This window comes from Cyprinus carpio, chromosome B6 (assembly GCF_018340385.1).
Source record: "Cyprinus carpio isolate SPL01 chromosome B6, ASM1834038v1, whole genome shotgun sequence".
Taxonomy (NCBI): domain Eukaryota; kingdom Metazoa; phylum Chordata; class Actinopteri; order Cypriniformes; family Cyprinidae; genus Cyprinus; species Cyprinus carpio.
In genome coordinates, this window is record NC_056602.1 from 13,920,397 (window position 1) to 13,933,410 (window position 13,014).

Below are 13,014 nucleotides of genomic sequence, written 5' to 3' on the forward strand. Positions count from 1 at the left end.
TTCACACTGGCCATGCATTTCTTTTTATCTCTCAAAACACGATCATCTCAACTGCTTCGCTCTTCTGAGGCCTGGCTTTGCTCAGTTTAACAACTCTGTTTGCAATTCAGCAGCAGTTCCATTAGTGACACTGAGATTGAAGGAGGCTCCATCTGTAATGTGTTTTCCACTGCAATAGTGATTTTGCTGATGTTGTAGCTAGTTGATCGGATTTTGATATGTGGGAATTGCATTCAAAAATGGTGGTAGATAAATGCAAGGAAAAGTTTAAGTTGACTAAATGAGAGAAGGCACGTTTGCCATTTTTGGTCAGAGGTAAAAAATACATAAAATGAAACATGGATGAATCGTTCATTACAAAATTAATAACATGCATTTAAAAAGAGTTAATTTACATTTCTTTAATGCAAGTAATTTATTTCCGCAGATTTATGCCATCAAATCCTGGCTTTATTATAAGAGCCACAAGTAATATTACAATTAAATTAATTTAATTTTAAAATTACAGTAAATACAATAATCAAATAGATTAAAATAAATCAAAAATAGAGAAAAAAAACTAATAAATAAATAAACTGTAAGAATGGGGCTGTGGAGAACACTCCTGGTTAAGCAGTTATGGAAAGAACATCCCACTTCACAGCCACAAGTGATGGTAGTTCCTAGTTGAGGACAAACAGGTTTAAGAGCCACTTCTTCTTCAGTGGCACCATTTCAGTGGAAAAGAGATGTGTTTGCAGTGAAATGAATCATCTGCATGCCTTCTGTACATGCTGTATTGAAGAATGAACTCATTTCTCAGTGAGCGTGCATGATGTTGAATCTCTGTAGAAATCCTTTGTAAACCATGTTGTATTGTGCAGTTTAGAGTATGCATTACAGCATCGCAGATGGTGTTTCACCGAACCTGTGCGATGTGGGATTAATCATCACTCCCAATTCCCAGCATTGCCAATGTGTGATGCGGAGTATGTGAGCTCAGCCTGGAGAGCTGGGTTTTTAGCTCATGCCTAGCCAAGGTAATTTGCTTCGCACCTTGGAGCAGTTTTGGAACGGCAGAGCGACTGTGTTTGTGCCTTCTCTAAATGACTCACTTTTTTGGAATTGTTTCTGTCTGATTCTGAAATTCCATGATTTTTATAACCAGGAGAGTTTGTGCTTGAGCCCCCTCCTTATAACTATCTACATTACTTTCTTTAGACAAAACTTTCATCCTGTTTCTTTATCTGGTTCTTGTTGAAAGGCATAGTTCACCCATAAATATAAATGTACTCACCCTCATGCCATTCCAAACCTATACGACTTTCATTCATCTTCAAATCACAAGTGAAAATTTTCGAAGCTCAGCTGTACTTGATGCACATGAACAATTACAATCCCTTTATTAACTTTCTGAAGCGTCAGAATTTTGTTATGGTGAAGATAATTATTTTCGAAGATAATTGAAAGTCTTAGGGGGTGAGTAAATGATGAAAAAAAATTAGGTGACCTAACCCTTTAATTATTTATCAAATTGATTGATTTATCTGTTTTTCTTTTCCACTCAAAATTGTTCCATGCAGATAGATTTGTTTGTGAACGTCTGCTCCGATTGATCCAAGGGGGAGGTTATTAGAGGCTTATTGAAAATTTTCCACTGAGTACAGAGAGGCAAGTCAATGGAAAAAAATCCAGTGGAAGGAAAATCGAGGGTCTCTTACTGTGTCTGCCAGACCCTTTGTGATAAGCACTCTGTAATATCTTCCATTCTCTGCTCTCCAAAGGCCCTGCTGTTATGATTATTGCCACACTTTTATTGCTAAACATTCTTATTTGCTCCAGCGTCCTCCCACATCTGCGGGGGAGCTGCTCATTACGTAGCTCTGAGCTTCAGTCAGAGCTCACTTGAGATGTAGCTCAACTACCTGTCATTTAAAGCAGCACATAAACACATCAAAGTTCCATCCACAAACACATCTGCTTCCTCTAAAACGAACAACTTGAAATGACAAAGTTTATGGCTGTTAAATCTCATTCACTTTTGTTGGACTAGGTACAAACTGATCTTGTCCCAAATGGCACCTTCAGCCCTAAAAAAGACGTTTATTGAGGGCTGCTTGCAGCTGAATACGGGGCGCTATTGAGCACCTTTTAACAATAAGATAAAAAATGTGACAGTCTGTGATTTTGGGGATATATAAAAAGAAGTGAAGACCACAAGCCTGAACATCAACATCAGTTGTCCTATTTGAGACACAACCATTTTTTGCATGTAGATGATGTCCTTGTAACCTTTAGTCATAATCAGTAATCTACAGAAAATAACTGTGAAAACACCAAATCCACAATTTGGCAACATACTTCATAAAAAGACATATTGAGACTGCATAGGGGGCTCTGTTGATTACCCTTCGAACCATGAGATTTGTAAATCATGAGAAAATGTGACAGCCTGTGATCTTGTGGACAGAAAGATACAAGTGATGGCCACAAGATTGCACATCTATGTTAAATGTCCCACATGAGGTCTCTGATATCCATAGTCATTCTCAATAATGTACAGGAAATTAGTTTATAAATTACTACATCCAGTCCGCAATTTGGCAACGTAGTTTTCAAAGGGGCTTATCAAATTTGCATTGCAACTACATAGGGGGCGCTATTGAGCACCTTTTAAGACATAAGTTGAAAATGTGACCGCCTTTAATCTTATGTATAGGAACATACAAAAGAAAGTTAAAAGACCATACATTCACCTCAAATGTCCCATTTGGGACATGTCCATTTTTACCTTGGAGATGAGGTCTCCATTACCTATTAGTCATTCTTAGTAATGTACAGTAAATTATTGGGGTCTTAAAAGTCATAAGGCATTTCAACAAGATGTTAGGTTTTCGGCCATAAACATAATATTTGCAAGAAATGATTTCCTTCTGGATCTGAATGTTGCTCGTAAGAGTAAGAATAAAATGAGATATCAGTGTTTCAGCTGCAAGTAATAACACATAAAGTTTTCATATGCAGTTCATTCAAGATTTTCTCTCTCTTACATATTGAGTAACTGCATCAAAGCGAGACTTTGTAGCTGTGTTTTGACTGGATATAAGATAATGTCATTCCCAGAATAAGTTTTCACTGTCTGATTGTTTAATTGACTAATTTGTTAAGTGAATAATTCAACACTGGCTGTTCTGATCAAGTCGTTAGAATATGTTCTCATGTGTGTAATAGAATTAGCCTGAGAATCAAGTTTAGATCAGTAAGATTAAAGGCCAACTGTGGATGTCCTCTTAGAGTTTAAAAGAAAATAGTTATCATTTACTCACCAACATCATCAATCGTTCCCAATCATTACACATCTTTTTTTTACCCAGTAGGCACAGGATATGAAATTTTGAAGCTTCCAAAGAACAAAAAACATCATGAAAGTATCATAATTGTGATCCTTTGATGCAGTAAGTTTTGAACAAACAGGAATTGAAGTTATTTTTATTTGAATGACTGCAAATTGAAGTGTAGGTGATCGCTCGGCCTGACAGATGAGGAGGGTCAGTAATAAAGCTCTAAAGGTGATGAGGCAGTTCTTGTTTGTCAGGCCAGTGTTGAGAGGTAGTTAATCAAACCATGTCTGGAATGGAGTTTGGTTTCGACCCCACTGCAGGCCCTAAATCAGCAGGTTATATTTGGCCCACTGGGCCCCATCAGAGACTGCAGGCCCAGGTATAGAGCAACAAAACACCAGCTAAATGTCTCCTCAGAATCTGGAAGAGATTTGGGAACATATGAAGTGACAGAACCCAAATCCACAAACCTCTATAGCAGGGAAGTGCAAAAGTATATATTTTCATATTTTCATTTTCACTTACTAGTCATTTTATTAAAAGTGGATTTGATGAACCTTCTTAAAAACACTGGAACAAACAAAACATGAGCCAGTGGCCAGAGACATTTGTCTACATGCTTCTAAATAACGCAGGCTGAATCCAAGAAGCCATTCTGTCGAGTAACTGGCAGACATTCAAAATATACATATCTGCTAAATATCTGTGTATACTATAAATGAATATTAAAGCTCAAACTAAATAGGAACAATCTGTATAAACTATTCATTCTAATTAATCTGTTCATCCTTGTTGAACAGCTCTCTATTTCTACTTCCTTTTGCTCAATCCACTGTCACCATCTTTTCTGAACAAAGAGCCTGTGTGTGAAAGTTCAAATACCAGTGAGGCCACATATTGTGGCCATCCAAAGAAAAACACGGCTTTCTCAGTCACTGTGTGATTATCAGTGGGGTGGAGACATAAATAGCACAAACTCTGATAAGATGTAACAGGCGTTCACAGTGCTGCTGTAGTCATGTTTTTGGCGCTAACATTACTAAAAAAGAACTACAGAATGCAGGCGAGGATGGAATGGAAAGTTTGGATGCTTGGATTGGAGGAATGAGAGGTTTTTGTGACAGCGAGGGTTTCCACATTGGGGTCAAAACCACACATGGGGTCACCATAAATGCAAATAGAGTTGTAGGGGTATTTCAGTGAACTGTATTTTATTTATGATATAAATAAAAGCTTTGTCTAGCATGATTTTTATAGCTGTTGCCTACTCGCACATATGAAATATGCAGCTTGTCTTGTGCTTAAAATATGATGTGAGATGTAGGCTCACGCAAGAGCAAATGGGAACTCAGTTTTAGAGTGTCAGTGACAAATAAGAGTGATCAAATATAGAAAAGTAAAAGTAAAAGAAAACATATTGAATGTTTTAATATGATTTTGAGAATTTTTTTTATGTTTCATAGTAAAAAAAAAATTCAGACATTTTCTAAAAATGTCACATGGTGTAAGAATCAAATAAAAATTCATTAACATTTTCTGTACACCTTAAACGCACACTAAACGTGTATCAAAATAGAAAGGTCAGTGCCTCTCCTCATTATGATATTTTATAAGCATTTTATTAGCTTGATTGATTGTAAATGATTTGTAAATATAGGTAACTTTTTCACATTTTTAATTCTTAATTAGCTCTTTAATTAGAGGTGTGATTATTATCAGCTGTAAATACAATTTTTTACTCTTTTTTTGTTTAAGAATAATGAATGTTAATTTCAAAGTTTCTTTTAAGGTAAAAACTATTATACTATATTTTAAAATTTCATGAATTATTCATAAATATAAATGTTTTTTTGGTTATTTATATACATACATATATATATATATATAAATATATAAATATACTAAACATATAAATACATACATATATAAATATAAATATATATATATATATATTTATATACATACATATATATATATATATATACACTTTTGTAATATACTAAACTTCTAAATGTTTTCATAGTTGAATATAAGTCTACTGTAATGTGTCAATGAATTCCCTAAAACAAATTTGGTCTTTTCTTCTCAAAACCAAGAATTTTGTAATTTAAAATGCTAAACAAAAAGTCTTTCTAGCAGCTGAAGCTCTGAGGTCTTTATACAGTCCAGAGCCCCATGTGTCCTATCTGTCTTTCGTGAATGTCCTCATTGTCCTCAGCACTCACTTCACTTCTCTCTTAGCCGTTCTCATTTGACCCCTTTCCTTGCTGTGTTCAGGTGGCGTTACATCTGCGGCCCATCCAGTCCCTGACTGTGCACCAGAAACCGCTGGTCTTCGTCCTGAACTCCCCTCAGCCTGTCTTCTGGATGCTTCGGACAGAGAAACTGGCCTCAGGAGTCAAACGCATCTTCCATGTGAGTCCGAGTTGCTTTATGACTCTCAAACCATCTCTCTATCACATCCCTGTCTGTCTCCCCATCCTCCCCAGCACCGCTTCTGAGCCAACTCCATCCACATTTTCCCTGTAATGAATATTCAGATTCTCATTCATTCCAAATTAACAAGCATATCTTTAAACACACAATTCATTTACACTCTCTTTGGCTCGTCTTACCTTCCTCAAACAAACTTCTCTACTCTCCTGTCAGTAGAGGTCTTACTTGCTCAAAGATGCATTCAGGTGTGTGTACCCAGAGGAAATACAAACATGCTCACACACACACACACACATCCATACACACGTAAACACACCCCATGCCAACACAACCATCCTTTAGACAGAGGCTTGTGTAATTGCATCTGGCACAGGCTCACAGGTTTATATTGACTGCTGTAGTCTGTGGATGTTCACCACGCTGCCTGACGGATGTTTGGTGGCGAGACGGTGCCGAGGTTTGTACTCTAGTTGTGGCTTCACTCTGTTCCCCACTGCTTTACCCATCGCTTTCACCACAGAAACACTTATCGCTCAGTAGGAGCTCTTTCGTAGTTTAATTCTTAGTAGTTTAGTTCTCAGCTATGCATAAACTTTGGATCAAATGTTTATTCTAAGATGAAAAAAATGGGACAACTGTTGACATGAAGTGAAAGTGTTATTAATGAGCTATTTATTTTATTAAGAGTTATTAATGTGTATAGTATGGCTTAGATTATTTAGTATAAGAAAAATAAGTAATATTCATGTTGAGATTTCTGACTTTGGATTGCATAATTTTGTATCTCTGGAAATGTAAAAGTCTCCTGAGATCTCTGTTGAAACTCTAGAGGAGAGGTGTGAAATGACTCGGCGCTGTTACTTTCGCAAAAAAATCTGAGCAGCAGGACAGCCTCATTTATGAAACACAAGCAGAGCAGATTTTTGTAAATTGTTTGTAAAACCATCAGTGTAGTTTTGGGGATAGATGTGTACCCTCAATAGCTGTGTTTACATGTACACAAATAATCTGTTTATAACCGGATTGAAAAGCCTACATGTAAACACTCCAGTCGATCTGTTTGAGCTTGATCCGAATGAAACTTGGTGGTAGACCAGAAATAATCTTATTAGCAGGAAACTTGAAATTGCTTGAAATGGACAATTTTGGGATTTAAAAATACCTTAACAGATCATAAATGAAATAGGTGAATTATTTGGCTGATATTACAGGACTAAAAATAGTCCAAATCAGAGAACAGTATATTACCACCTTTTATATTAAAGCTGGCATGTAATAGAAATTCTATATTCTATATGCGTCTTGACAATCTAATAGTGAACAAATTTAGCCATACATCTTTCTTTCTTTCTTTCTTTCTTTCTTTCTTTCTTTCTTTCTTTCTACATTATTCTTCTATACCTATTTTTTTGATAATCCATTTCACTGAGATGTTGTAATATGAAAGAATTTATCTATTACTGTTTCTGTTACATCACAATTAACACTCATTTTAACACTCACAAGAAGAAAATGGCATAAATCTAAATGGTTTATCCTTTCTCATAAATCCATATCCATTATATCTATGCCACTGCATGAGACAGTTTTCTTTCTTTCTTTTTTTTTTTTACAAAAGATTTACACAGATATTCATACATTTGTTTTATAAATGAGCCCATTGTTTTCGAGAAAAAACAACTGAGATATTAAGAGATTGCCTCCTGAGATTTTTCTTTTCTGCAAGTGTGCTTTCAAAACATCTATTATGCCTGGAACATAATCAGAATCTGCATCTACCTTTTTTAAATCCACACCCTTTGTATTCACTGCACTGCAGAGGGCATTTACAATAAGAAAAAAAAGAGAAAGATTCTCTTATTTGTTTGTCATGGAGTTTAGGGAGTTGTGGAAACAATTTAGACACCGGTTTGATGGAAGTGATGTTACTCACAAATATATAATAGACCAGTGAGATCAGCGACTAAGATTCTCCCTGACAACATTATTGTTTTCCAGCGATCCTGTGAAACAGCGCAGAGTTACTTCACTCCTCTTTACCCTAAAATAACAAGATGACAAGATTCAGGGCGTTCCTCACTGCACTGAGGGAGCTCAGAGGAGAGCTGGAAGGGGGTTTAAGTAAAGAGAGCCACCCCCTGAACAGCCGACCATATTTAGTCAGGAGAGCACTGGGCTTAATGAGAAAATGAAAGTGGGCTGCTCAGGATCTCTGATCATAAGCATCGCTATTTACCCACCAGCCAAATGAGCCAAATACAAAATTTTATTAGATTTTTGTTGCAATACTGAATAACATTGCGGTGAAATTGGAGAAAAAGCATTATATCTTTGTAGATCTAATTTCCATTTAACTTTTTTGCATAATTTTTTTTTAATCTAATATTTGTATACTTTTCCACCTTTATTTTAATTAATGAAAACAGTTTGTTATAGATTTAGTTGTAGTTAACAATAACAACACTGCTCCTACTGCAAACGTTGCACATCATTGTTACTAAATGAGAACTTTTTGTAAAGGCCAATCCGAGACAAGTTGGCCGCAACCGAGCCTGTTAAACAAATTATGCACCAAAACACTAACATTTGGCTGGTAATGGGTGTAAATTTCCCACCCTGTCCCTATCACATGAGAAAATCACAATGCAGTGAGAGCAAGAGGCCTCACTGATTTAACTGTCACACTCTTCCTGCCTTGTATACACTGTAAATACTTTTATGTAGCTAGCGGTTCTATGCAATAATCATTTTCAAATGTGTTTTAAAACCGTAGCATTCCACAGGAATGTAGTGCCCGAGAGCCACTATTATTTCCATCCATGTGGACAAGTTCTGCTCTCCTGCTTATGTTGTGAATATGGATGTAATGTGACTCTGCAGACTCAAATCAAATGCATGCTTTCTTTGTCTATGTAAGGAACTTTCTTAAACATGCATACTGAAAAAATTATGAATGTCTTCATAACCCCTTTAGTGGCCACAGAGAATTGTTCAACTGTACTACACCCTAAATTCTCTTTGTGTGAGTCAGTCCACTTTGACCATGTTAGATTCAATCTTTCCTCCAAAATTCAAATCGCTTGTCATTCATCACCTGGGTGTGGGAAAGGACTATTTATTCTATAAAACTGCCCGTCAACATATTTCAGTCTTGTTGCATGGCAAAAACAGAGCACAGAATGAAACCAAATCATAGTAAACCATGTTTTTTTGGTTTGTAACCAATACTCGGGTTTCAGATACTGCTGAGATTATGGATGAGAAAAATGTAATATTGTGCTAGACCGCAAATTTAGTTATTTCCTGTAGAGACAGGATGTATTCTTATGTCGGCTTCATATAATTTCAGGCAGACGACTACGGGCAAAATATATTTAAGAGGAGAACATGCTGAGGTCATCCTTTGACATTTATTAGCAAGGCAACGCTCTTGTAAATGTCTAGTTTTGTATGCAATGCTATTAAAGATCATATTTATGCTTTTGGCATATTTATGCTTCAGGGCAACTTATGAGAAATGATGAAGATTGTGTTTTTGCAACAGATACTTCAGCAGGTAGCTGTGGTTTGACCAAAACTCATCCTCAAAGTGCTCATAAAAAATATGATTGACTTGTTAAATGCAAGCTGAGTGACTGAAATGTTACAGATATGTCTGCCTTCTTTGATACTGTCTAGATCAGTTTCACATGTTTCATTTGTGGATAAGGGAATCCCAAAATATAATACAAAGGATATGTCGATTATAAATGTCAACCCTCTACATGGTGATTAAATCACTCTCGTTAGCCATTGGCTAATAAACTGTTAGATTTCACTTGCCATTAATTGAGGCTAAGAATAAGTTTAGCTCAGAAATATTTTAACTCGCCTACACTTTATAGTGTTTATAGTGAGCGCACAAATACGAATGTTATCAAAGGATGCACAGAATATTTCTTGGACGGAATATTTCAGTGTGTAGTGCTCTGTGTTTCTCTCCAACACACACAAAGAGAGAGAAAGCAAGAAAGTCTTACATACCACATAGAATCGACATGTTACATGTTTAAGATATTCTTTTTTGTGTTTTTTTTCCTTCTGTTTGTAAATATTTTGCCATTAAAAACAAGCAGAAGCCCAGCTGGTTCCTACAGTAGTGGGCATAAATAATGCACATTTTGCCAAGCAACAGTATTGTAAATAGCATTCATTGCTATTTGTACGTAGCAAAAACAGCCTCTGCCTAAAAATGGCATACAAATTTAGCAACATGCTAACATAAAAATATTGTTAACTGTAAACATTAAAGAGTTTACCCAAAACAGAAAATTCTGTCATTAATTACTCACCTTCATGTTGTTCAAATCCCATATGACCTTTGTTCATCTTCAGAACACAAATTAAGGTATTTTTGATGAAATCCGAGAGCTTTCTGACCCTACAAAGACAGAAATGCAACTACCACGTTCAAGGCACAGAAACATAGTAAGGAGGACGTTGTGAAAATAGTCCATGTGACATCAGCGACATCGCCAAACCCGAAAGACCTTTGTTAATCTTCAGAACACAAATTAAGATATTTTTGATGAAGTCCGAGACCGTGACATCAGTGGTTCAAACGTAATTTTATGAAGCTATAAGAAAACTTTTTGTGTGCAAAGAAATTAAATATAACAACTTATTTCAACGATTTCTTCTCTTCCGGCTCAGTCCACCAGCGTTATTTTTGTTTTCTCGTAGCATTCTCGTAGCTTCATAAAATTAAGTTTGAACCACTGATGTCACATGCTCTCTGATTTCATCAAAAACATCTTAATTTAGTGTTCTGAAGATGAACAAAGGTCTTACAGGTTTGGAACAATGTGAGGGTGCGTAATTAATACCAGAATCTTTTTTGAGTGAACTATCCCTTTAATAAGTGAGAGACTATTAATGTTGCTTTGTGTGTTATATTGGTATTGATATATTGGCCATTTCAAGATTAGCAGCATCAGTTAATAATTATGCCTGCTTGGCAAGTTAATAGATGTTCTCTCTCTCTCTCTCTCTCTCTCTCTCTCTCTCTCTGTCTCTCACACACACTACTCTGTACATTAGCATCAGCACTGGCCATTGAAAAGTAAACTGACCGTTAGCTTTGACTGATAGCACAGAATTACTGGTGCCTTATGTGAGCTGATGATGTGATCTGTTGGCCCTTTCGTTGCAAATGGGAACTTTACTCCTCAAACCCTGTGTCTCCTGGAACATCTTAATAATGAGTCAGGACTGCGAAAAAGGACCTGATCCCATTGTTGAGCTGTCAGCATGTACCTCCAGCCCTTACTTCACGTCTTCCTTTTGCTCTTGGCTTTGATTTTATTAGCCCAAGTCTCATGATGACATCATCTGAATACACACATGCACACACAGCCCTCACAGTTAGTGTGAGATCAGCCAGGGCAATGAGCTCACACTTTTACAAGAAGAACCTCTTTACCAGGCATCCTGACACACTGACAGAATTCATCCTTTTCGTAGAGCAGCTCACACACACACACACACACACACACACACACACACACACACACACACACACACACACACACACACACACACACACACACACACACACACACACACACACACACACACACACACACACCCTGTTCCACGCCCGGAACTATTTCCGGCTCGACGCTCTGTGAAGTGAACTCAGTTCCAGCACATAGCTGCAGCAGATGGCTCAAGAGTGTGTAGCATTTGAGCCAAGTCTTGTGTGATTTTGTTTGAAACTTACAAACATGGCTGGAGAAGAAGAAGAGGGTTTACATCTGCTCATGTCTAGGCACAAATCAACCCAACTCATTCAGCTCAGCTACTTCAGGGTCAATGACATGAGCTCATTTTCTGTTTGAATCTAAAAAAAAAAAATCATACAATGACATCAGTAAACCTGTTTTAAATTTCTAAATTTTAAATTCAGTGAACTCATGCATGTTGCATGTTACACTGTCTTAATATCATAATGGAAAAACAAGCTCATTCAAAGAAAGAAAGTGAATAACTCAAGTTTGTCATTGTGAAAAATATATTAAAAAACTAAAAAAACATAGATGTGAAATGAAAAGAAAATATATTATTGCACTTGATGGTTACACTACATGACATTTAAACTTTTGATGAAAATAGTAGAAAATTTTATCAAAACCCACATGAATACAAAGGGTACGTTTTCTAAGAACTATATTTTGAAAATATTTTTTCTTCTGTTGATTTTTCATTGACCCTGCAACCAGGTTTTTCCACGTCTCTGGCCCTCAAAGTTGGCCACACATTTTTACAGTTGAATAATGGCTTTATAAGGCTGGTTGTCTGTGGATAAGCCCTGCCAACCCTTGTTTTCTGGTTCCAGCACTTGGAGGTCCAAAGAGGCAATGAGAGTCCTGGAGTCTGAGAAGAAAGCTGGTTTTGGCTGCTTTGTATACATCACCCGGCCCTAAAACAAAAGCCCTGAAATCCAAACATCTCATTGTAAAACACAATCCCTGTGACGCCATTGCCAATTTACCGCCAGTCGTGAACGAGCCTGAAGGGGGACATGGGTAGATGATTGTATATCAAAATCATCTTGAAACAAATATTGTTCTTGTCTGAAGGAGACCAGAACAGTTGGCATATGTTGTACTTTCATTGCTGGTGATCAGCATGAGATATTGGTATCTTTAAAACTATTATAGCTTTTTTGGTCAAGCAACTTCACGGCCAAGCATCGGAGAGCTTGCAACCTAATAGCTATGTTCTGCCTTAACAAATGGTGTAAACAAGGTACAGAGTTAGTTCTAAACTAGCATACGGATGGATGATGCAGTCTTACCATGGTAAACAAGAAGGCTACTATGATCCACAGACTAGACCAGCGTCAAACCAGCACTAATCAGCCTGGAAATTCTTTCTGGTCTAAACTGTGATCTTCAGCAGGGTCTTGTTAAATTGGGGACTGTGTTCAATCTGGCAGATGTTTATGAAATGATGGCGCAACATTTTAAAAAGTTTGGCTGTTGTAAATTTGTTGCTCTTTCTGTATTTGCCAAGTGGCTGTTTTCCTGATTTTCATTGCCTTGGGAGTTTTGCAAAAACAGTCTCGCTCTCCCTCTGATTTTTAATTGAAACCATTACGGGACCAATATTGGTTTTGCGATGGAGGTTGATCTGCAAGAACGCTCTTCTGTGGCGCTTGCAGACAGATGGTGTTGTTTGTTCCACGGCAGTCTCTCTCTCCAGTTCACAGAAACAC

General features: G+C 36.9%; 1 protein-coding gene across 1 annotated transcript in view; it reads left to right on the forward strand.

The window, feature by feature from the left end:
* Positions 1-13,014, forward strand: part of LOC109092049 (transforming growth factor beta receptor type 3-like) — a 106,180-nt gene that overhangs the window by 59,418 nt on the left and 33,748 nt on the right. Inside the window, exon 4 of the mRNA XM_042725794.1 lies at positions 5,598-5,735. Within this exon, the coding sequence (XP_042581728.1) occupies positions 5,598-5,735 (138 nt within the window). The remainder of the gene's footprint in view (positions 1-5,597; positions 5,736-13,014) is intronic.